Raw genomic sequence first — 25,542 nt, forward strand, 5'->3', positions numbered from 1 at the left:
TTTTTTCCAGTATAAAATAAAAGAATGCTGTATTTTCCCTGTGTTCTTAATCCCATACCTTCTGCTATCTTGCCCTCCCTTTGCCCTATATATGTAATTTCTCTCCAGCCTCTCCCTGTGCTTGCTGCTTCTTTATATCCTCTAAACCTATTCAGGTCTGTTTCACCCTTAAAAAATGCAGAAGAAAACATACCCCAAATCACCATAGCCAGACTCTATGTATACACACAGTCCTTTCTCAATATTGGCAAATGTTAGTCTTATAATCTTATACAATTCCTAAAAGAATGGTCTAAATTTACAGTTTGCTCAGATTCAGGCCTTAGTTTTATTTACTGCCCTTGTCTTATCCTTTAAACTTCTTTTTTAGGTCAAAACATTTGTATGTATGTATGCTTTTTTTTTAAATTCAACCCTTTATTTTTATATAACTTTAGATTCACTTGCAGTTGTAAAACATAGTGCTGAGAGGTTCCCTGTAGCTTTTTCTCCCAGTAATATCTTACAAAATTATAGTAAAACTGCACAACCAGGCTATTGACATGGATATAATCTATCATTCTTACTTAAATTTCTCCAGTTTTCTTTGTTTCAATTTATGTTGTGTCAAACGTACTCCTTTATTGACTGACTACTTTCCAGTCTTGACATTAATTAAATGCTTGCTTTAAACATACTAAACATGTTTAGTCCATATTATGTACCAAGATTTGGTCCATTATTTTATAAATATTGATCAATATTACCTTTCTATTAATTCTATCAGTAAATAAACTACTACTAGTTTCATTTCACAGATGAGACCATTCAAGCAGAAGTTAAGAAACTTGCCCAAGACCACACAGCTAGGAGTAATAGAACCCAGATTCAAGCCCAAGTATTTTGGTTCCAGCATCTAGGGCTTTGAAACTTTATTCTACTTACCTTACTCTGGACTTTCTAAATGAACCATCTAATGAGGCTGGGACTGGAGGCCATGAGCTTTGTAAATGTCTCCTCTTCCTCACATCCTTTGATGTCACAATCTGCTTTTCTCTTCATAGCTCTCTGACTAGCCCCTTTGAGTCTTTTCCAAGGAGCACTCATTCTATTCCCATCCCCTAAATGTTATTCTTCCTCCAAGTCTGTATTTTCAACTCTGATTCTTCTCACTCTGCTTTCTTTGAGAGATTTCTATACACATGTCCTAAAGGAACACAACCCAAGAGCAGTAAGCTTACACCTCTTTCCTGAGACAGACTTATTCCTGACTAATGATGCTCTGTTTTCCTCTGGATGCCATTAGATGCTTCAAATGTCCACTTGTCAAAAACTGCACTAATTCATCTCTATGCTGTTTTCCCACAACCACCACCCCCACACACACACTCCAAAGGAGAGTCTATTTTTCTGCCTGCATTCTGACCTTAAGTAAGGATGCCACTCATTAATCTATAGTGCTCACACCACGGAGAAGTAGTAATAGATGAATAGCTGTGCTCATATTGATTCCTTTATACTCCAGAACAGTTTGATTCATATTTTCAATTCAGAATAGATGAGCAGGATTTATTCATCCACAGTGCCTGACACAGTGACATAACATGGAAAAATGCAAAAATCATTCTTGTATATGGAAAGGTGTGATAAATAATTTTCTCATAGTAAAATTTAGGAAGAAGCTTTTAAAAAATAATATGAAATATGTGAATAAAAGTGGAATAAGAAACAATAAACTAAGATAAGTCCACATCTCTGAAAAAACAAAACTGTCCCGCTTCAACTTAGTAACATAGCTAACAAAAGATGCCTGGGGTGTCTTGAGAGGTTATATAGAGGCCAAGCTATATAAAATTTCTCATTCCTGGGCCTCCCCTAGTGGTGCAGCGGTTGAGCGCTGGGTTGCAAGGCTGCCCACAGCCTCTGCAGCGCTGGTTTGATCCCCGGCCACTGGCGAGGGTCCCACAAAAAAAAAAAAAAAAAATTCTCATTCCCAGCAGAGAAAACAAGAAACAGAAACCTGAAGTAAAACTTTATTTTTTAAAAGATTTATTTATTTATGCATACAAGAACTGGGGTACTTTAAATCCAAACACTAACCTCTTTCTGGGAATCACTAAAGTTCACAGCTGACGAATCAGAAAATCAAACTATCTATATGACACTGAGCAAAACAGGCATTGTTTTTCCTTCATTATGTGGCAAGAACTTAAAGCCTGTAGCTTTATGCCTCCCTAGAGAGCACAAATTGTTATCACAAACTTATGTAACTGAGTTTTGAAGAGCATCTCTGGCTGATTGAAATAATGTCTTCATCACATTGGGAAATAAATGTCTAGGCCATCCTGGGGCTTTAAAAATGAAAAATGTGCAGATGTAAATGAAGAATGAAAGTGATAGAGGTTTTCTGGTTTGGGGATTCTTTTTTTATTTTTTTTTATTTTTTACATCATTGTTCATTTTTAAACAGTATTTGCTTCCCCCACCCCCTCAGGTGTAGTCCCCATAGAGTTTCCTTCCCCAAGGCGCCCATGCACCATCACCTCAGTCCCCTGGGCTCCTCCCTCCCTCCCTCTGATCCCTCTCCTGCCTCCTCCCCTGAAGTTTGTCTCTGATTTATAATTGTCTGTTTTTGCTTTGTTGTGTTTTGTGTTGGGGATTCTTTTTGATGCCTGGAACATTGTGAAGACATCAACATTTCGATATGTATAAATATAGATGTAATATTTAATGTACTGAAATAGGTAAGGGGAGAGGAATATGATTGAAATTACTTTGATGTTCAAGGTCCTCAAGTCCGCACAGGCCTGGGCTACATCTACCAGCTTGCCTGCCTTCCCACCCTTCAGAAGGATGCTAGGCTCCTCAAATGATATCCTTACCAGCACTTTGTTTTTAACATTTAAAATTATTTTTATTTTTTTTTCTCCAAGTTATATTTACTAAGGTAAAGCAGGTTTACAACTTGTATCTGCTCTGGGGATTATAGGTTCAAACCTTTACAAATGTGTAGTTGGACACCCTGCCTGCCACCTGTGCCCCGTCTTCCACTGGCCCCCTCCCTACCCCACTGCCACCCCGCACAGGAGGCCTCAGTTTTGCAGGTAGATGTTCAGAGTTTCTTCTTTTTTTTAAGATAGATTTATTTATGCATGCAAGGACTGGGGTACTGGGGGTACAGGACAGAGGTGCAGGGAGTGAGAGGATTCACCAGAGACAGAGTGGGGCGCAGAACATCAGAGTTACTGAAATACACTGCTGAGGGGAGCAGCGGGGAGACAGGAGAGGTCTGCTGCACCATGTGGTTAGCTCCCTGGTCAGGCATCAAACTCATGCTGCAGTGGCTGTGGAGAGCTTCCATAGTGCTGAGACTTAACCCCTTGCACTACCAGGGAGGTCCAGATGTTCAGAGGTTCTTATTGGTTTGGTTTCAGCTGACCCTTTGCTGTGTTTCTCTATATTCCACTTTCAAGATTAGAGAGCTCCAGTGTCATCAACTGTGCCAGGCACAAGTGTGCTTTGTTGAAATGCTGCCATCATTATTAATCTTTAGCTACAGCAAAGAAAGATGTAGAAGTAACTCCTACATACCATTGAAAACTTCTGAGTTATTCACACAACTCAGAAATCCACGGCCATGTGAGTTCATTCTTGTGTTGTTTTTGTTTTTTTCCTGTTTGGGGAGATATAAGCAAGTCACTTAATTCTCAGTTATATTGAAACTTTTGTTTAACTGAAATAAATTCACACAACAAATATAACAGTTGATCAGAGGGAGGGAGAGAGAGAAACAGTTTACAGAATATAGGGAATTTTGCTGGGCATTTTATGAAAATGATCACAATGATCCCTTTCCCTGAAATAGTTGTTTCTATTTAACTATTTTCCCTTACCCTGGAATAGCTTCTGTTTCTATACACCTGATTTGCAGACAGTAGCTCAGGGTCACCTTTCATAAAGAGAAAACAGTTGGAAGCTCAGGGACAGAGCTGGTCTGCAAGGGTAGGGAGCAGCGAAGGGGCCTCTCCAGCCCTGGTGGAGAGCACTGCTGCCCCCTGGTGCCTCCACGTTGTAATAGACGCTCGCGCCCCGGAGGCTGGCCTGGGAGCGCAATGTCAGCCCTTGGGAGCCTTGTGAGGCCTCTGCAGCAGCTGCCTGAGAGGGACCAGGCTGGGGTTGCTTCTGGGCCAGCCCTGCAGGTGATGGGAGCCTGGAAGCACCACAGGATGGAGTACAACTGTTCTCTCAGGCAGCTTCTGGGAGCCCGGCTGATTGTCTCCTTTGGAGAAGGATCTCTGAAGCACAGCTGGAAGGCAAAGAAGGGTAGATATTTCTCAAGCATTTGCAACAAGCAGAATTTAATTAAACAGAATCAGCATCTTTTGACTTAAGACCAAGCTTTAGAGAGTCAGAGCTGCTCCTGGAAACTGACTCACTAGGTGGGAAAGATGTGAGAACAGGATAACGTGTGCCTTTCTCAGAATGGGCAGTAAGAGCGTGAAGGTGAAGGAATAGATAACAAAATGTAGAGCTAGGTTTGACTTTTACTATACCTTCCTGAGAAAAGCAAATAATCCGCAGACTCAAGGTATAGTCCTTCATCTCTTCACGAGTGACATTTGAATGAATTTATTAAAAAGCAATTTGATTTTTCATGCTGTTTTGGCCTGACAGGTTTTAACAATGTACTTATGTGTGTGAATATCTGAATAATGCCTGTGGCCCTGCCCATTGCCAATAAGCTCCACATGGGGGGAACCTGCTGCTGGACTAGAAATAATTGCCTAATAAATGATTTATGAATTTTTTTGTAAATTAATAAGGTTGAAAAATATTGGGATAAAAATTTCTCATAGGGTATTATTCTTTTTTCATCATTATTCTTGCCTTTCAATGGGGCAGTTTTGTAAAATATTAAAGGCTTTTTTTAAGATTTATTTTTATTTATGCATACAAGAACTGGGGTACAGGCCACAGGTGTGGGAGGTGAGAGGATTCACCAGAGACAGAGTGGGGAACAGAATGGGTGGATTGACTGAAATACACTGCTGAGGGGGAGCAGTGGGCTAGACAGGAGTGGTCTGCTGCACCATATGGGTAGCTCCCTGGCCGGGGATTGAACTCATGCTGCAGTGGCTGGCAACAGCTTGATAGTGCTGAGATTGTGCTTGATAGTGCTCCCTGCACAACCAGGGAGATCCTGAAAGGCTTTTTTTGACAAACTCAGGTTCAAATCCCATTCCTACGGATTAATATCTGACTGACCTTGTGAAGTTTCTTAAATCTCCCTGAACTTTCTTCTTGCAAATTATGTGGGAAAATGTGTCCCTCCCCTACCTGTTATGAAGACTTAACTAAAGCACAGATCTCCTACTCAGCCTGGCCCAGTGCCCAGCAGACCATGGGGATCATTAGTGTTGCTTTTGTTTACCCTCCAACCCCTACACTCCCTAAGAGCTTCTTAGAATATTCCTTGGAACAAGGTTTTTTAAAAAAATCTATATCTACCTAGGCAAATCAAATCAATAACACACACACGTACTGTGATCTCTAGGTTTTACTTTATCAGCAGAACTGCCACCAAATTTGTCAACAAACAATAGTTTCCCATTCTGTACACAGGTATCAGAAATGACAAGAGTGTTATTGCTTATGTTAAGGTACATTTGACTGTAAGTAACTGAAAACCATTAAATAAAAGTGGCTCAGACCATGAGTGTGTATAAGCTCACATAAGACATCAAGATCCAGTCAGCCCTGCGTCAAGAACAGAATCTAGTTAGTTTAGTAGGTGAGGAAAATTAGAGAATAAGATTGTTGCAAAGTTCCAGAAAACACATCATATATACATCTGTATGTCACTGCATGTACACATATTTTCATCTTAGTGTCTTACCCTTTCTGAATGGTCTCTTTCTGCGTAGTTCTACCCAAAATTGACCTGTGTTACTTATCAAAGATGGCAGATCTGGGCCTCCCTGGTGGCGCAGGGGGTTAGGCACCGCACTATGAAGCAAACCACAGCCTCTGCAGCACAAGTTCGATCCCCGGCTGGCCAGGGAGGAACCTACATGGCACAGCAGACCTTTCCTGTTGCACCTGCTGCTCCCCTCAGCAGTGTATTTCAGTCAGTCGGCCTGTTCTGTTCCCCTCTCTGTCTCTGGTGAATCCTCTCACCCCCACCCTGCAACTCTGGCCTGTACCCCAGCTGTTATGCATAAATAAATAAATCTTTAAAAAAAAAAAAAGAGGCCCAGGGATTTCAATTTCTGTCCCTGACTGCCATTGTGTGGCGGTGTGAGAGCTGATGACCTGAAGATGCTAAGATGTGACATGATAGGAGGCATCTAAGGAACTATTTATTTCATAAACACTCTTAGCTTTAGTCTTTCCCTTATTTAGATGCCATCATTAATTTTTTGATTCCTGAAGAAGTGTCTCTAGATATTTAATAATAGTTATGAACCCGATGGGACAGCTTATTCCAGAACAAGATAGTTTATTGTAAGAAGAGATTTCAGCCAGGGAAGTGGACAAATATTATTGAGAATATCCATCTGACTTGCATATCTCTGAAACCATTTCTAGAACATTCCACCAGAGCTCTGACAGTGTCTCAGGAACCACTGAAAGACATTCATATAACAAAAAATATGAGGCTCAGGATGCACTTGAAAAAAGTTTCCTTAACAATTTCTTATGAATACATGGATCTCTCTTGAAAGCACCATCCCAAACACTTTTCTGGATCTCTGTATTTCTAAAGCACTCATCCACACATTACTGGGGAAAATGTTCCTTTAAATTAATGAATAAAAGGCTCCTGGGTGTCTACTGCCATTTATTTCCAGCATAGTAGCCTTTATTCTTTACAGCTGCCATTTACAACTGCAGTATTCCCCTGCCTTTGAGAGTAAACTCTGAAGATATTAGATAGAGTAGATTCAATTTATAATGCTGGAGTAGGAGGCATAACTCCTCTCTGCTTTATAAACTCATTGCATAATATCAGAAACGCATTATATCAGACTCAGCCCTTTTGATTATGATAGTTTAATCCTGGGAATAGCATTGATGGTACAGTGACTGTTGGATCAAATTCTGCTTAAAGAAATGCAGGATTACTACTATTGTACTAACCTGCTAATATTTAATGAGCAAATAGGATCTTTGAAAGACGGCTAAAAAATAACATAGCATGCATTATCTTATTAATTTGAACAACCCTCTGAAATCATTAGTCATCCCCATGTCTCACAGAGGAACAATGGGATTTAGAGTAAACAATTTGTCTAAAGCTACATAGCTTTTAAGTGACAGAGCATAGGTTCGATCCAGGTCTTGTACTTCACGCTACAGCCCGGAGCATAAGCATTTCACTAGATGACTCTAAACTTGACCTGGCAGAACCTACCAGGCACTGCATGGAAACATCTAAGGTGTCAGTGCATAAGCCTAGACTTCAGGAGACCAAGTCACAAGCCAGGACTCAGCAGCCCCACTTTGTGGTTGATGGACAAGTCCTGTAACCTCTTCAACCAGTCTCCTCACCTTTAAAACGAGGTCATTCAACTGGATTGTATCTAAGTTGCTTTGACACTCAAATTTCCTGATTCTGTGCTCAATATCCGGAGACTGTGCTCTGCCATTTTCTGATTATGAGTCAGTGGGTTGTTTCCTTCTAATACAATTATCTCCTCCATAAAATGGAGATACTCTAATGTGTGTTAAAAATAAGACAACATCCCCAAATGGAATCTAATCCCCAAGTCACCAAACTGAACTTAATTACAGTTTCTGCTCCCCCAAGAAATGGAATCTTGAGCCAGTCAACCTGGAATCACCTGTCAAGTCATCTGGCTGATGGACCCAGGTACCCCCTAAGGAAAGCAACTTTGCAAAAACCTGCCCCCTTTATTCCTTTCATACCATCTTTGTTTCTGTTCCCTCTGCATTTAAAAATCTTTCACTTTATTCTTCTCTGCAGCCACTCCTTCCTGTCTGCTAGATTGAATGCTGCCTGATTTGAGTCAGTTTTGCCCACACAAACTCTTAAAATGTTCAACAGTCTTCAGTTTATTTTTTAACACATCCGTTCATTCATGAAAAATGAACCATGTAAAGCACTGAACACATTGTCAGGGAAACAGAAAGCAAACATATGATCCTCCTCAATCTCTTCTTCCTCCTCCTCACCATATTAATTATTTTAAAATATCAATATTCTATAACATACTAATAAAGTGTTATATCAGTAATAGCATAATCACAATTGATTTTGACACACATATAACAGGACGCTATCTGAGGAGTCTAAAAAGGGTGATTAGGGAACATCTGTAGGATTTCCCTCCACCTCCCCCAAACTCTCTTTACCAACTGACAAATCTAAGGCATCTGTGTGCTAGGAAAATCTCATTCCACATTTATTGCAAGCCGATCATATCACAGTGAAGTCTTTAAGAAGCAATAGAGGGGCCTCCCTGGTAGAACAGGGATTAAAGACAGCGCTATCAAGCTACGACCAGCCACTACAGCACAAGTTTGATCTCCGGCCAGCCAGGGAGCAACCCACATGGCATAGCAGACCTCTCCTGCCTCTCCCGCTGCTCCCCTCAGCAGTGTATTTTATCAGTCTGCCTGTTCTGCTCCCCACTCTGTCTCTGGTGAATCCTCTCACCCTCCCGCACCTCTGGCCTGTACCCCAGTTTTTGTATGCATAAATAAATAAATCTTTAAAAAAAAAAAAGAGTTCCTAGAATAAAAGCAAACAAAATGTACCAGCTGAGGATATAAATTATCATAAGGAATATGAGATGGAGAACGACTCACTCACCTGGTGATAACTTACCCATCCTAAAACTTAGAAGGAGCTTTCAGTTGGCAGAGAAAGGATTTCATCTGACACAGGCATGCAGATAAACATAATACAAATGCATATGAGACAGTCAATTTTTAAATATTCTGCATCATAATCTATAGCTATCAATGCATCTAGAGGCCAAAGACAGCTGACCAGTTTTGTGAGAACAGATGTCCCTTCTCTTCCCATCATCATCTCCTGCTTGCATCATTTTAACTCCAAGTTCTCAGCTCCGACCTTGCAAAAATTTATCTCCTGATGGCAGAGAGCCATCTATCAGCGCCCTCCTTACCATCCCAAGCAGATGGCTCATAGTTAAGTGACCAATAAATCACAATTTCCATGTGTGAGAGGGTCCAACTACAAAGTGCTTATTTGGTATTAAAATTGGTTCTCTGACTGCCAACTAGATAGTCATTTAGTCTATATGTAAATGACTAAAACTGAAATGACTTGTCTATCTAAAACTTTTGATTAGCTATCTTCTTTCCTTTTTGACATTGGAAGTGTTGATTGTTCATTTATTTGTATATTAGGCAAGATTCTCCAGGGAAACAGACCAATGGATGGGAATATAAACAGACAGAGATTCATTTTCAGAAGTTAACTCTCATGCTTCTGGAGACTTAGTCAATCCAAAATCTGATGGTGTTGGGGACAGAGATTCAGGAAGAGGAAGCTCAGATGAAATTTGTAATTCAAGTTCAAATTCATTCTGCTGTAGAACCAGGAAAAGTCATTGTTACAGGAGGCTGTTGCCTGGAGAATTCTTTCTTTTGTGGGGAACATCAGCCATTTCTTCAAGTCATGCTCTCCACTGACTAGATCAGCCCACCCATGTGATGGAGGGCAATCTATTAAATTCAAAGTCCACTGATATAAATGTAAATCTCATCCAAAAGCACACCCACAGGAACATCCAGTATAGTGCTGACCAAGCATTCAGCCTTTGCAGCTCATGCAAGTTGACACAAAATTAACCATCACAGTTTGCTGATTTTATTATTTTTTTGTTTTTGTTCATTTGTTTTTGGTTGTGTTTTCTTTTCTCTAATCCTCTTAGGTCTTTGGGGTCATTGTTATTTCAACAAGGTGAATCAAATGCAAAACCTAGCGGTGACCTTGTCAAAAGTCCAAGCCTGCCTTCTGGCTCTCTCACTGGCTGGCTGAGTGACAAGGGCCTTTGTCTTCAGAACCTCAAGTTCTGTCTCTGTGAATGAAGAGACCTAAGTCATAGGTTGATTACAATGATCACAAGGGAGAAATGTACATAGACAGGCTCTGCAAATATCTTGAAACTATTATTTTAAATTGTGTTTATGTATCAGAGGCCCTTCCTTTCACACCAATGAATGAGAAAATAGAAAACTCTTCTTGTGAAGGAACCACATTACTGCTGTGAGTAACTGGTTAACTGGAATACAGAAAGATCAAATTAATAAATCAAATTGATTCCCAAGAGGACAATAATTTTTAAGGCTAAGTGAATATTTAAACACGAGATGATTTTTGAAGATCTCAGAGAAAATGGCAAATTAAAATCACACGGGATATTTTTGTCTAAAATCAAAGAAGTTAGCACACCCTTGACTCTCTGCAGTGAATGTGGGAGTTTATATCGTACAAGTGGGGGAAGCTGTGACTCCGGGAGCACAGGGATCCCGGGGATCACGAGCCTGGAATGAGAAGTGACCAAGAAGGTCTGGACAGAGCTTCACTTCCCCACCCTCAGTGGACAATTGACAGCCCACAAGTTACTCAACTTGACTGTCAGCCCCCACTGCTCCAGGAGGCGCTGCACCTCCAATTCCCTACCAGACATTTTTTTTGAGATTGAATATTTTTCTGCTTATTAATTATTTTCATTTCCTGTGTTGTGAATTGTCTGTTTCAAAAAATATCTAGTTAACTGGCATTTTGCAGAATATTTTTAACATTTTTTATTGGGGTAATATTGGTTTACATCTTTGTTTTCATAAGAAATTGTAGGTTTCCCCCCTTCAGGCAGTTACCATAGTGTGTGGGCCCCCAAAGGACTCATACTCCCCCACCCTAGACCCTTTGCTTCCTCCCTCTTTGTTCCCCTACACCCCTTTACCCCCTTTACCCTTTTCTTCCCCTGTCCAACCACACTTTTCTACAAACCCAGGGAGCAGAGAGAGTTTTGACCTCACTTTGGTCTAAGGTTCATTTCTTAGTTCTCTTTTCTGCACCAAGGCTGACCCTTTTAATATTCCACTTTTTAATTTCTTTTTGAGAAAATGCCCAGTTCACTCTGGGCCCAACAGGTACACAGCCCAACATTCATAGAATATCTAAAGTTAGTGAGTATCCAGCAATCTCAAATAAATCCACCCACAGGATGAAGAGCAGGAATTCATGATGCCCAGCCTGTTTCTTTTCAAGGCTCCCCTCCAGAGATTCAAAAAATCTTGAGGTTCTGTCTTATTCAAGGTCACATGTTATAAAACCATTTTATTGTGTACGGTTAGTTAAGTTCATTCATTCATACTTGAAACTTCTCGGGTCACTTTAAACTTTTTTTCTCATTGAACTAAAGAGTCTTTGGGTCCAGCAAATCATCACGGACACAACACAAGTTCCAACAAAGTGCATCCTAAAAACTTCCTTCAGTGTCTGTGCAGCAAGAAAAGCAACCTAAGTTCCTCTTTCTTCATTGATAATAAACCTGTGTTCTGTTTTTTTTATTTTATTTTTATAATAAATTTTATGTTTATATTCCCCATACAATTGCAATCCCCTTATTTTGACCCCAATCCCTCCCCTCCCCACCCCCCATAGAGTGTCTCTGGTTCATAGTTTTTTGTTGATTTTGATTTTCACTTTCTTATAGTTATTCATTTTCCTGGTCCCTTATTTAAGTTTTCTAGATTCCTGCTGTGAGTGAGACCATCCGGTATTTTTCTTTTTCTTTCTGGCTTATTTCGCTGAGCATGATCCCTTCCAGCGCCATCCATGTTGCTGCAAATTGCATGTGTTTATCTTTTTTGATTGCTGAGTAATATTCCATGGTGTATATGGACCACATCTTCTTGATCCAGTCATCTATTTTTGGGCATTTGGGTTATTTCCAAAGCTTAGCTATTGTAAACAGTGCTGTTATAAACATAGGGGTGCAGGTGCTCTTTGGAATGGATGTTTCTGTGTCCTTTGGGTAAATACGTAGGAGTGGAATTGCTGGGTCATATAGAAGCTCTATGTTTAGTAGGTCCAGAAATCTCCACACAGCTCTCCATAGTGTAAACCTGTGTTCTTAAAATCAGCAGTCAGTTTTTTAATGTCAGAGCAGCTTTGACACTTACGTGCAAAAATTTTTGCAGCTGCCATTATTTTTTTTCTTCCTGTGAGAAATGGAAGGCTGCTTTTAGTCTTGGCAATAATGGGCAGATGGCTAAATTTTTGGGTGCAACTTTGCAAGGTAGACAATTCTTTTTCAAATTGTGCAAAATGAAATCAATTTTATGAACACTTTGTTCCTATTCTTCTCTGCCACCTTCTGTAGGAATGCCCCAGTGGCGTGGTTAATGAAGAAACCTTCAAAGAGATTTACTCGCAGTTCTTTCCACAGGGAGGTAAGTATAAATGTGGGCTTGTTAATCGACTCTCAGAATTATGCTTACAATCTCGAATTTGGTTTGAAATCATGACATGACTCAGCGTTTTTACCTTTATTTGAAAGAATTCATTGCACATCATTTTCAGAGTATCATGAATGTGAATTACTTACAAGGTATCAAATAACCAAGAGTTCACTCTTGAGTTGTGCCCTGCCTCCCCAATGTACTCTCCGGGACAGTTTCACCTTGGGGATGGCACAAAGCTCTTCCACATGCATTATAGGTCTCACTTCAGGCTCCCAACTCTCAGAATTAGGACAAATGTAATTATCCTCAATTTTCAGATGTGAAATCTAGGTCTGAGTGTAGTTAAACGATTTGCTCAGGGCCACACATCTCTTACGCAGCAGATCTGGGTCAGAATCTAGATTTTTCTGTAGCCTCCCTTTTTTGGCTTCTGTCTCTTTCTGTAACTCTTTCCTACCACTCTCCACCCCCCCCAAAAAAAAAAATATCTGAGAAAACATTCTCTTTTTTTAAGATGTATTTATTTATAAATACAAGAGCTGGGCATAGGCCAGAGGTGCGGGGTATCGGGGCGGGGTGGCAGGGTGAGAGGATACACCAGAGACATTGTACAGAGCGCTGAAATACACTGCAGAGGGGATTGACTGACTATGTAGTACATCCAAAAATTTTTTTGATCAAATTTCCTGAAGGTAGTTTAAATAAGGGTGGGGGACTTGTCTGTGAAAGAACAACTAATATTGAAATTTAATATGAACATAGCACTGTTCTAAACACTTCACATGCAGTATCTTATTTAATGTTTTCATGGCAAGTCAGTGAAATATGTACCGTTTTCGTTTTACAAATGAGGGAGCTGAGACAGAGAGGTGAAGCAATTTGCCCAAGGTCACACAGTTAATATTTGGTAGATCTGAGATTCAAATTCAGGCAGTCTGACTCCACAACACTATTAACAATTATTCTCTACGTGGTATATCATGACCAAAAACTGACTTAACTTCCACAAAAAATTGCCAAGGTAATTTTAGAAGAACTGCACGCCCTCTATAACACATTAGAGAGTGACCTCCCATGGTCAGGTTTTAAAACTAGAGCAACCCCATTTGAGACCAATTGTAAGTTTCATCTGCCCGAGTTTTCTTGTTTGTTTGTTTGTTTTTTTTAATTTAAAAATTGCTAGCACTGTCTGTTCTGAGCCTTTATTCATAGTGAGTTCTGCTTGGTAAGGTAAAGGCATTTACCCTGATTATATAAATATGAAAACAAGAGACCTGCTTATTGAAGTTCATTATAAAATAAGCAAGATCTCTTTTTTTTTTCTTCTCCCAAAAATATGTTTAATATATCACCCTCAACTCCTATCTCCATGGGGCACCAATTACTTCCAGAAATCTGGATAAAAATGCCATTGAGAACATAACCTTCGAAGTAAAAGTGGGTTGACAATTCTTGATAGTTCAACCATGGCATCGTGTTGACTGCAATTAAATCCTTGGCCCCAGATCCCAAAGGATTTCTTCCTGGAACTTGTCAATGCTACATGGATGTCTACTCTACTCATAACTGTTTTATATACATGTAGGCCTACTATGGTGTCTATATACTTGATGATAACAATGTAATGAATTCATGGCCTCCCTGGTGGCAGAGGTGGTTGAGTGCAGGGCTGTGAAGCTGTCTGCAGCCTCTGCAGCACAGGTTCAAATCCCACATGGCCCGGCAGACCTCTCCTGCCTTGCCAGCTGCTCCCCTCAGCAGTGTATTTCATCAGTCTGCCTGTTCTGTTCCCCACTCTGTCTCCGGTGTATCCTCTCACCCTCCCATGCATCTGGCCTGTACCCGGTTTCTTATATTCATGAATAAATCTTAAAAAAAAAAAACAATGTAATTAACCCATATGTTTAAAAATGAGAACTTTATCACATCATATCCAAAGGTAAGAGGTGAAAGAAAATGCCACCATAATTTTGAGAAACTGTACAAACACATGACATATACAGCCTTCTGTAATGTAACCAATGGGGTGAAGAATTCGAGCTAAATAGTTCATATTAGGTCAAGGGAATTTGAGAGTGGGGGAAAAGTTTGCATGACCTCTCACCTCTCTTATCAGGGGAGGACAATTCTCTACTCCTGCTACTCTAACTTAGCTTCTTGACAGCCTTTAAAGAGCAACTTATAACATAAAAGGTGAAAGGAAGTTTTATTAAATCCCAATAAAATAAAGGTTAAAAGTTATAAAATAGACATAGACAAGATTTTAAACAGAAGATGGAAGCCTAGAGCCAATGAGCTAAAAGGTTACAAATTTTTGAAATATAAAAAAGGTTAAGATAAAAGGCTAAAACCCATGAGACGAAACATTTAAAATAATCAAGTAAATTTGATCCAGGGTCAAATAGAAGCACTTAAAAATGAAAACTGTGCATGAGGAAAACAATAAGAAAAAGTACATACTTTTAAAATGAAAAGGCAGAGAGTTCAGAGATTAAGAAGACAAAGAGAAACTGGAGAGGAGAAAAGAAGGGAAAATTAGGGAGAAAGAAACTACTGGAAACAAAGTAGGAGGAAGTGCTGGATTTCCAATTACTGCAGAGCCATTAGGCAGCGTGAGGGGGCCCTGAGGCCTGAAGCCTGTCCCAAACTACCTATATCACCCAGAACCCCCAGTCCTTGCCAGGACCCACAGAGAACAAGGGCTCCCTACTCCATGCAACTGGGATTCTCCAGGGTCACATAATCCTCTTCCAACCTGGCCACAGAAATTTCACAAGTCACCATCTTCCCCAATTTATTATCATAAAACTTGACCAGCTGTGGGGTAGCCTGGGTTTTCAATCAGAAAACTCTTGAGTTATGGGCCTCCCTGCCAGTGCAAGGGGTTAAGCACAGCACTAGGAAGCTGTTCGCAGCCTCTGCAGCATGAGTTCGATCCCTGGCCAGGTAGCTACCCACATGGCACAGCAGGCCTCTCCTGTCTTACCCGCTGCTCCCTCAGCAGTGTATTTCGGTCAGTCTGCCTGTTCTGCTCCCCACTCTCTCTGGTGGATCCTCTCACCGCCCCCCCCCCACGCCTCTGGCCTACACCCCAGTTCTTGTGTCCATAAATAAATAAATTTTTAAAAGAAAACTCTGAGTTTTGTCCCTCCCTATTTCTTATTGACCATGTGACTTTGGGCAATTTTCTCAACCTCTGAGTTGTAAACATGAGGAACAATTTAATAATAATAATAAGACTAATAATGGCAATTCATTGTTGTCTAATTACTAGTGTTTCTCTTATTTTACTTGTAAGGATAGTCTCCAAGCTCTAAGTATTGCCCAGATGCAACTCACCTAACCCTCACACACATCTGTGGTACCATAGCAATCCCCTGTAGGTCATATCACCCAAGACTCCCAGGGTCTGAATGTTTCCAACCTGAAACTCACAGAGAATGTCTGTCCCCAATGGCCTCTGCGCAGCTTGTTCATGCCAATGACCCTCGAATAAGAATCATCTCCTGAAAAAGAGGAGGGCAGCTGGGCAGAGGCACAAGTTAAAAGACACAGAGTAAATCTTGCTGGGTGAAAGGCAGCTTGGACAATCTGTACAAGTCAAATGCAGGATATTTGAAACTGAGGTTTAATGACTTTTCCTTTTCAATATTTCAGACTCGACAACATATGCACATTTTCTGTTCAATGCATTTGATACAGACCACAATGGAGCTGTGAGTTTTGAGGTAAGTCTGAGACTTTATAAAAGTACAATTTGCCTTCAGGCACACTGGAAGAGATTTAGTTATTTTAGTGAAAAAATTTGAGCTTAGCAGCTGTAATTTTGTTTTAACTTATGAGCTTGTTATATTCTTTTTTATTTTTAATCATTGTGGTAAGAACTTTTAACATGAGATCTACTTCTTAACACATTTTTATGTGGACAATACATTATCGTTGACTACAAATGCAATGTTGTACAGCAGATCTCCAAATTTTATTTATCTTGTTTAATTGAGACGTCATGTCTGGGTTCTTTCCCCAGAACCCCCCTCCCAGGTTCTGGTAGCCCATCATTCTAAGATCTGGGCCAGGAGCCTCAGCTGGTTATCTCATAACCACAAAGATCGCTGAGACAGAAGTGTAGAAGCTGGTTGTGACTGAGTAGGTGTTGACTAGGAACCTCCGGTGGCCAAGCCCAGGTGGAGCTGTCCCAGATGGGGAAGCAGCTGTTATGAGGGAGGTCAGGACAAGTGAGATGATCATAGGGCCTGTCCCCTGTAATGTTTCTTTGACTATCAGCCCCTCGTGATCACCCCACGACAATATCCGATTCGTGATTGCTGCACTTTACCAACAAGATGCATCCCAGCACAATCTTACTTTAGCCATAATATAAAAGTCAAAGGTTCCAGTTCACCTAATAACAATTTTCATAGCTAGTCTGTTGGGATTACATAAGGCACAGACATCTGGTGATTTCATTGCTCATGTATGAGAAACACACCACCAATTACCTATAGCACATCATATCTTATTTCACATGTAAGTTTAGCATAGTGTTCATGATACAGGCCCATGCATAACATTGCTATTACAATATTCATGTAAAATATCAGTAATTACGATGAATATAGATAATAATTGGGGAAATTAGTGGTGCTGTGGATGTGTTATAAGCATGTGGCTGAATGTCTCTTCTTTCAAAGGTAAGCTAGTAGCTAAATTAATAAATGTTAAAATGAAATTGAAACTAGGTTATTGTGGTTATTTTTCAAAGCTGATTAGCTATTTGGAAGGCGCTTGAAAACAGGATGATTAGTCAATGAACACATTTATCTGGCAATTCTATCCTGGGAAATACAGCAGAGACTCTCCTGATTCCATGGGAAAGGGAAATGGAAGTTTTCCACTTAATTGGCTTAAGCCTCAGGGCAGAGTGAATAAAACAGGAAGGGCCCTGGATGCAGGTATGACTAGATCTGTTCCCCACTAGGCCACCAAATGACTACGAGACCCTTGGCTAAGTATTTTAACTCTATACACCTCAGTGTTCGTGTCTATTTAACAACAACAAGCAAAACTACTTCTCAAGGTTATGAAAGAATGAAAAAGCAATAATGACAAAGGGCTTGGCTCAGTATCTGATCCCCAGTATATCATTAGATATCACTATAGCTGTTATTATGTGGGAAATTTTCCTAATAAAGCCAATTATAAATGACAAAGGTCAAATAGTAAACTGTTTTGCCTGTGTAGGCTACTCAATTCTTTTGGTTGTTGTAACTACTCAGTAGGTACATAAACCAAGCCTAAGTAAGTATGCACAACTGTGCTCTAATAAAACTTTATTGACACAAATGATGGTGGGCCATGGTTTCCCATCTCCCATTCTAGATCATCACAATAGTGCCCCTTACTGGCAGAGAGACTGGGCCACAATGTTTGTTAGAAAACACCTCGGATGCCATTCCGTGACTTGCTGACTGAGCATTACTACCAGCATTTGCAATCACACATCAATAAACCACAGGAATCAGGGCAAAGCACACCCAGGAGCATGCTCCAAATAGCAAATTTACGTGAATTACTAAGCTGAGTTAAAATACATGTTTCATCTGGAACACTCTGAAATCGATATGCCTGCTTACTGAAGATAACTGATGACTTGACATCACATACCACAGTTCAGAGCTTCAAAAGACCTTTAACTGACAATCCAACTTACACAGAATAAAGTGTGAGTGGCATTGCCTGGAGATAAAGTCTAAAATGTGAAAAGTATATACCTAAAAAGCAATCACTTTGTCGTTTGCAGTGATGAGAAAAAAGTGGTTTTTCCCCAAAATCCGTATGGTTATGGGAAAGCTTGCTTTCTAGAATGAGTTATTTTGTCAAATTATTTCCTTTTGAGATGTCAGCCCTCAAAGGACATTATTTAGGCAGTGTTATCAACAGCTGGAATTCTGACTAATCACATTTAATAATTACTTGTGTCCTTATATCATCAACACACGTAGGTACACACACATACACACCAAGGAGGGATTTTTTTTTTTTTTTTTTGCTCTTTCTTTGATCCCTTCCTCACTTTCTGGCACAAGTTGCTTCAAGCTCAACATATCTTTTCCCACTCCAGTTGTAGAATCTGAGTCTCCATTTTTTGTTGCTATTTTTTTTTATTTGTTTGTTTGTTTGTTTGTTTGTTTTCAAACTCTGGACTTCATGGGGGTCCAGAAATCTCATTTAAAGAGAAAGTGCTTGAGGGGTCAAACTCAAATCTTCTATCTTTGATGCCTGGAGCTAGTTCCTCATCTCTCCTAGCTTGAATTTCCTCAAGGCAAATGGAAATAATCCTGGGAGATATCTCTCAAGATTAAATGATGGATCAAAGTAGTTTACCCAGGAAAGCCCTAAATTGATGTTAATGAACCTAGCTAGCATCTGCATCCAGTCAGTCTCAAAGAAGCCTCCTTCTAGGTCCTGGGCCTGCAACTCTTGGGATTCTTATTCTCAAAAGCTTATCTTCCTCTAATTTTCGTAGTCACACCTATAGTCACATACTGACTCACTTTTTTAGTAGTTAAGGCTGTTTTCTAAGTCATTTATAAGATAATTTCAAGGCAAGAATTCCTGGCATCTTCAAATATTCTACAATTATTAGATAGTGATTGAATTGCAGCGTTATGGCTCAGTTTCATCCCACCTCCCAAATATGTCCTTTGATAGTAAAACAAATCAGATAGGGTGTATGGGTATAGCAAGTTCTTCTGTGGAAGCACAGCCATTCCTTTGGTTCTAGTAAAAATGAGCACTTGGGCTTTGAGGGAGAGATTTGGGTTCAGGTTCCAGTTCTGGGACTCACTGGCTGTGTGTATACTTGGGTCAGTCACCTATTTCTCCTAATTTCCATCTATAACAACAGCAATGCTCATTCCCTGTGGTTGTGTGTGAGCAACATGAATAATGCTTGGAAACTGCCTGGCACCACGTCACACACACCTATAAAGGAATTGTAGCTATGATTACTATTAAATGCCAGTGTTTCTAGGGTCCTCTAAGCCAGGGATTTCACTTTTTCCTAACAAAGTGAGTTGAAATGATGGCAAATAGAGAAAAATGTTTACTGCAGCATTATTTTTAATAAAGAAAAATCTAAATTAATTTACATATACAGCAGTAGGAAATAATGGTCAAATAAATTACAATTTTTCTGAGAACAGTGTTTTAAACTACAAATTGCAGCCATTAGTAGATTGTAAAATTAATGGAGAGATTAATGTTCAGAATATTTTTTAAAAATTAATGGAGCAAAATTAATGGAAAAAGGTAATTAGTTTCTGGTTTATAATTGCACATGTGTGTTTGTATTGTTTCATTTTAAACTTAATTCTTATTATGATTTTGAGTCCAAAATGTTCAAACGCCACTGGGATAGTATTATTAATTTAAACCATATGAAATTACTATTCTTGACAAATATGATCAAAAATTTTGGCAATTTCATAGATGAACCTCATATGTAGTTTTTAAATGGTGTCACCAAAGACAGAGTGGGGAGCAGAACAGGCTCAATGATGTGAGAAAATAGTTATAATTGTAAATGAAATATGTAGAAATATATATGTATATCTATGCATATACATGTATATGACCTTTAAATATATACTCAGGTGTACAAGAAAAAATATATAGAATAAGTGATAGGATTATTATGACTCCAGTTTTCTCTTCAGTACAGCTTTAATATTTTTTTACATAAATCAAGCATATATTTATGTTTTTTGTTTGAATATGCATTAATTTTAATAACCTAGTGAGATCAAACCAAAGAACTCTCATCACTTAATTTAATGTGCCTGTAATCAACTTTTAAGATATTAAATTATAATAGTATTATGTACCAATCAAGATAAATATATAATCTCCTGAATGTGTAAATTCAGGCTACCAATCTTGAGAAATAAACCCTTTATTTTTTTTAATTTTATTTTTATATTCCCCATACAATTGCAACCCCCTTATTTTGACCCCAAACCCTCCCCCCCTACACCCCCCACCCCTCATAGAGTATCTCTGGTTCATAGTTGTTTGTTGATTATGATTTAAACTTTCTTATAGTTATTCATTTTCCTGGTCCCTTATTTAAGTTTTCTAGATTCCTGCTATGAGTGAGACCATCCGATATTTTTCTTTTTCTTTCTGGCTTATTTCGCTGAGCATGATCCCTTCCAGCGCCATCCATGTTGCTGCAAACTGCATGTGTTTATCTTTTTTGAATGCTGAGTAATATTCCATGGTGTATATGGACCACATCTTCTTGATCCAGTCATCTATTTTTGGGCATTCATCTATTTTTGGGCATTTGGGTTGTTTCCAAAGCTCAGCTATTGTAAACAGTGCTGCTATAAACATAGGGGTGCAGGTGTTCTTTGGAATTGATGTTTCTGTGTCCTTTGGGTAAATACCTAGGAGTGGAATTGCTGGATCCTATGGAAGCTCTATGTTTAGTAGGTCCAGAAATCTCCACACAGCTTTCCACAGTGGTTGGACCAGTTTGCACTCCCACCAACAGTGCAGAAGAGTTCCTTTTTCTCCACACCCTCGCCAACATTTGTTGTTGCTAGTTTTTTTAATATGTGCCATTCCCACTGGTGTGAGATGGTATCTCATGGTAGTTTTGATTTGCATTTCCCTGATTACGAGTGATGGTGAACACTTTTTCACATGCCTGTTGGCCATTTGTATTTCCTCTTAAGAGAAGTTTCTTTTTAGCTCTTCTGCCCATTTTTTGACTGGATTCTTTTCTTTGTTGTTGTTGAGTCTCATCAGCTCTTTGCAGATTTTTGTGATCAGTCCTTTATCATTAGTGTTGGGTGCAAAAATGTTCTCCCAGTTGGTGGGGTTTCTCTTAGTTTTTGTTATTGTCTCTTTTGCTGTGCAGAAGCTCTTTAATTTGAGGTAGTCCCAGCTGTTGATCTTTGCCTTCACTATCACTGCTTTGGGTGATGTGTCTATAAAGATGTCTTTGAGGTGCATATCCCGTAGTGTTTCGCCTATATTTCCTTCTATGTGTTTTATGGTTTCAGGTCTTATGTCTAGTTCTTTAATCCATTTTGAGTTAAGAATGATTTATTTATGAATACAAGAACTGGGGTACAGACCAGAGGTGGGAGGGTGAGAATATTCACCAAAGATAGAGTGGGGAGCAGAACAGGCAGGCTGACTGAGGGGAGCAGCGGGCGAGACAGGAGAGGTCTGCTATGCCATGTGGGTAGCTCCCTGGCCGGCCCCAGATCGAACTTGTGTTGCAGAGGCTGCAGAGAGCTCCACAGTGCTGTGCTTAACCCCTTGTGCCACCAGGGAGGCCCTTTGTAATTTTTTGACATGTTGATACTTTTATTAATTCCAAACAAATGCTAACTTTAGGGTGCACCTGATATTGCATCTTTCAACCACTTTAAATGGTAGCTCAGCTACTGTGGATCCACAGCCATTCTAGGAGATCCTACCAGAGAAAACAAGCAGCCTTAAAAAATTTCATGAAAATACATAAGCACCAAATAAGGAAGATACTAAACATGTATATGACTTTTCATAATCCGTCACTGCCTAACTAGCCATCTCAGAAACCTTGGTGAGTCATCTGATGGTTTCCCTTCTGTACACAGGACCTTTGTTGCAAACAGTCCTCTCCCCATGTATGATTCTAGGCCATGTTGCTTTATGATGGGCCCCAGGAGGACAAATGCTTGGGCATAGTGACGACCCTGAGGCACCAGGTACTGTAACAGAGTGGTGCCCAGCAGTAGGAGAGGTGCCCAAAAGCCTGCCCCAAGTCTAAAGCACCTTCTGGTGGGGATCCATAGAAAAGGGGCAGAAACAGCCAGACAAGCTGGGAGGAAAAGAGCAAAATCAAAATCAAGGTGCCATGGTCACCTCCCCACGGGTCTCTCACCCACAGCTTTGTCACCGGGTCCACGACCAAAAGGCAAGAGCAGTTTCCTCACATGTCTCTGCTCTACTTGCCTCCTCCAGGGCTCCTTCTGGCTCCATCCTGCTTCCTCCTTCCTCAGTCTCCTCTGCAGCTTCTTCTCCCTGCTCAGCTCCACCCTCCCTCTGGTGGGGCAGGAAACCTGGAACCTCCCCTTTTCCTGGGCACCACAGGTTGCAATTGTTAGGGGGAAAAGGCTGTCCTAAAGCTAATTCCATACAGGCTTTGTGGACGCCACCCCCACCCCAGGCCAAAGCCAAAGACACTGGGAACTCCAAATCCCATCCCCACCAAAGGGAAGGGGGCTGGGACCTGAGGATGGGGTTCAGCAGCCAGGTGGGTATAAAGCCAGACACGTGGGCTTTGGAGGGGTCCCCCATTTTGACTCTCCGCCAGCTCGCAGCGTCCAGCCAGCTCTGAGAGTGCCTTTGGGTTTCCAGGTCGTCGGATAGAGTAGGACGCATTAAAGACTTTATTTCCCTATTTTCTCCCTGAGTTGCACATTTTCCTTATTTCCTTTTCCCTTGTAAATAAACCTTTTATTAATCTTTTGTGGGTGCCTGTAGTGGAGTATTCACAAGTCCCTTTTAAGCGCGCGGGTGAGGACCCACAGCCAGGCAACCTGTTCAATATCGGGGCTGCCCTATAACAATTTAGTCAATAAATAAAGCTCAACTGCTGAGCAAGACTGAGTTACTATAAATTCAAATCTCTCTTCCTTTTCCTCTGTTTTTGCTTTAATCGTAATAGGATGGAAACCAGACATTTCCCCTCCCCCTTGTCATTTTTGTTCCTTAGGAAAGAGATGCAACCTTCTTTCACAGATTGCGGGGTCCCACTTTGGGAGTTTCCTGGGTGACATCGAAATTGGCTTCCATCCACCATGGGCAAGGAGAGACCAACGAAAGCAGACACTCCTGGCTGGCAGGTGGTGGCTTTCATAAAGCCAGGAGCTTAGACAGGAGGCTTGTCTGAGGCAACCCCAGAAGAGCAGGCCTCTCTACACCTGTGCACAAGAATTTTAAAAGTTTATACAGAGGCCTTTTCTTCTCCCTATTTTTTTTTATTTAACTAAATTTTATTGACTTACATTACTATTAAATTTGGGGGTACAACTTACAAAGGTCTTAACTGGGTTCGATCACATAATTCAGCAACATGTTCTCCATAACTCATGACTGTCTACGCTCTCCCCTTAAAATTGGCCCTTACTGCGGGAACAGAGGGCAGAGATACTATTTCAGGAGTGGGGAGCAGGTGAGAAGCCTCCCATTGCTGACGGGCACATCCTCTTGGTGCCCTGCTCCATTTTGTTTTGTGCGATTGACCCCTACAGTTTCATATGCTCCCCTCCTTTGCAAGGTGCTCCGAGTGGTTGGCAAGAGGTTTCATGAGCATGAAGGCAGCATGGTTAGATGGGAAAAGGTGGACTAGGGTGGGACCTGCCAGACCAAGACCCCAACACTTCCCCCTTCGTGCTGTACCTTTTACTCAATGCACAGTATGTTCCAGCACCCCCACCTGAGGGAGCACACTGGGACCCAGGGGAGACCAAGTAGTTCCTTTGCACCCAGGGTTATGTCCTGTGGGAATTTCCATTGCAAATTCCAATAGGTAATTGTAGGGGAAGTGAATTCATCAGGCATTTTGCGCCACTAGTCTCAGGGGCTATCACCTGCAGCCTTGATCTTGTTAATGCAGGAGGCGCCTGGGAGCTCCTGGGAGCATGGGGCGGGGCTCGAGTGCCTGATGGTGGACACCTGGAGGATGGTGTGGGCATGCGAAAGTGGGTACACCTGAGCCTGGAGGCTGCACCATAGGATGGCGTCCCTCAGAGGAGGGCTACGAGTGGATGAGTGACTATAGAGAGGAGAGACCTCGAGGGGTTGGGGGGCTGGCCCCCTGCGTGCCATGCACCTGGTTGCCCCACTACTGGGCAGGATTTGACGCAGATGGGTAAGGAGCCCTTTGAAGACCTTGAGAGGGACTGAGGTGTGGCAGGCTCCTCTCTGAGGGGCACCTTCCCAGAAGTGGCCTGAGGCAGTTGCGTCCCCAGGACACAGGGAGTTGAGGACTGCGCTGGAGGCGCCACAGCAGACAGGTGGTGGCCAAAGTCCAGGAGCTGCAGGAGCACAGGAGCTGGACGAGGAGCTGCAGGACAAGACCGTGTGTGGCGAGACGGCCTGCAAGGCCCAGCTGCCCAGCGCTGAGGCAAAGATAAGAAACGGATGGACTAACAGTTCCGCCAGAAGGCCGGGGACTGTGCAGGTGGATGCGTTATGTCTGTGGAACCCAAGAGTGGGTGGGCGCATTTGCACACTCAGGAGGTGAGAATCAAGGAGAGGCCCCTGGGCCTCGGGGGCCCGAAGCTGCTTGTGCGCTGCCCGGCTCTCCCAGGGCCATGGCGCGCGGCTGTGCTCCTGGCAGGGGAGCTGCGGTGGGCACAGCCTGGAGTGGCAGCGGCCCCTGCGGACAGGTCAGCGTGGGGCAGGGCGGGCAGGAGAGCAGCCCGAGGCTGCCGAGGGAGGGGAAGGAGGAGGCCCTTCGGGGGGCTCTGCAGCTGTGGGGAGATGTTAAGCAGCGGAAAGGACGCTGAAGATGCGGACGACCCTGTCGACGTCACCCTGAGTGATGCCGTTCTCTCTCGGCCGAGGGTGAGGCCCAGAGGAGCCCACTCTCGGGGGACGGGCGGGGAACGCGGCTGTGGTGGGGACCCCAGCCGGAGCCGGGGCCGAGAGGCCGCCTTTGAAGCTTGTGTCCATGGCCCCGACCCATGTGCCTGTGCAAAGGGCTGGCCTGACGCCGGGTCTGCTGTCAGGTGGTGGTTATGGAGGCCGAGTGCGGGAGTGACAGCAGGGAGAGGACCCCTGGGGACTGATCGGTTACCCCCAAAAGAGTACGGAATGTGTCGCCGACGTCCGGTGCATTGGGGTAGATGTCGTCTCTGGCTGGTGGCCGACCCCACAGCCAGCGCAGGCCGGGAGGCTGACGGCTCCTGGCGGGTGACAGCAGATCCGTGAGTGAGTGGAGTGGATCCCCCTTGTATGCAACAGCCGACTTGATGGGCCGTCTGCTGGCGCCAGTAACCTTGTCTTTTCGCCTCTAGATTGGTGCCCCAA

At 41.9% G+C, this 25,542-nt stretch overlaps 1 protein-coding gene across 6 annotated transcripts in view; it reads left to right on the forward strand.

The window, feature by feature from the left end:
• The window catches only part of KCNIP4 (potassium voltage-gated channel interacting protein 4), a gene marked incomplete at both ends in the record, with an annotated part of 891,330 nt that overhangs the window by 856,779 nt on the left and 9,009 nt on the right, over window positions 1-25,542 (forward strand). For all 6 annotated transcript variants that reach the window (XM_084233318.1, XM_084233322.1, XM_084233321.1 and 3 more), the window contains 2 exons: window positions 12,366-12,435; window positions 16,105-16,175. In XM_084233318.1, the coding sequence (XP_084089444.1) occupies window positions 12,366-12,435; window positions 16,105-16,175 (141 nt within the window). The remainder of the gene's footprint in view (window positions 1-12,365; window positions 12,436-16,104; window positions 16,176-25,542) is intronic.

This window comes from Talpa europaea (assembly GCF_964194135.1).
Source record: "Talpa europaea genome assembly, chromosome: 5".
Classification (NCBI taxonomy): Eukaryota; Metazoa; Chordata; class Mammalia; order Eulipotyphla; family Talpidae; genus Talpa; species Talpa europaea.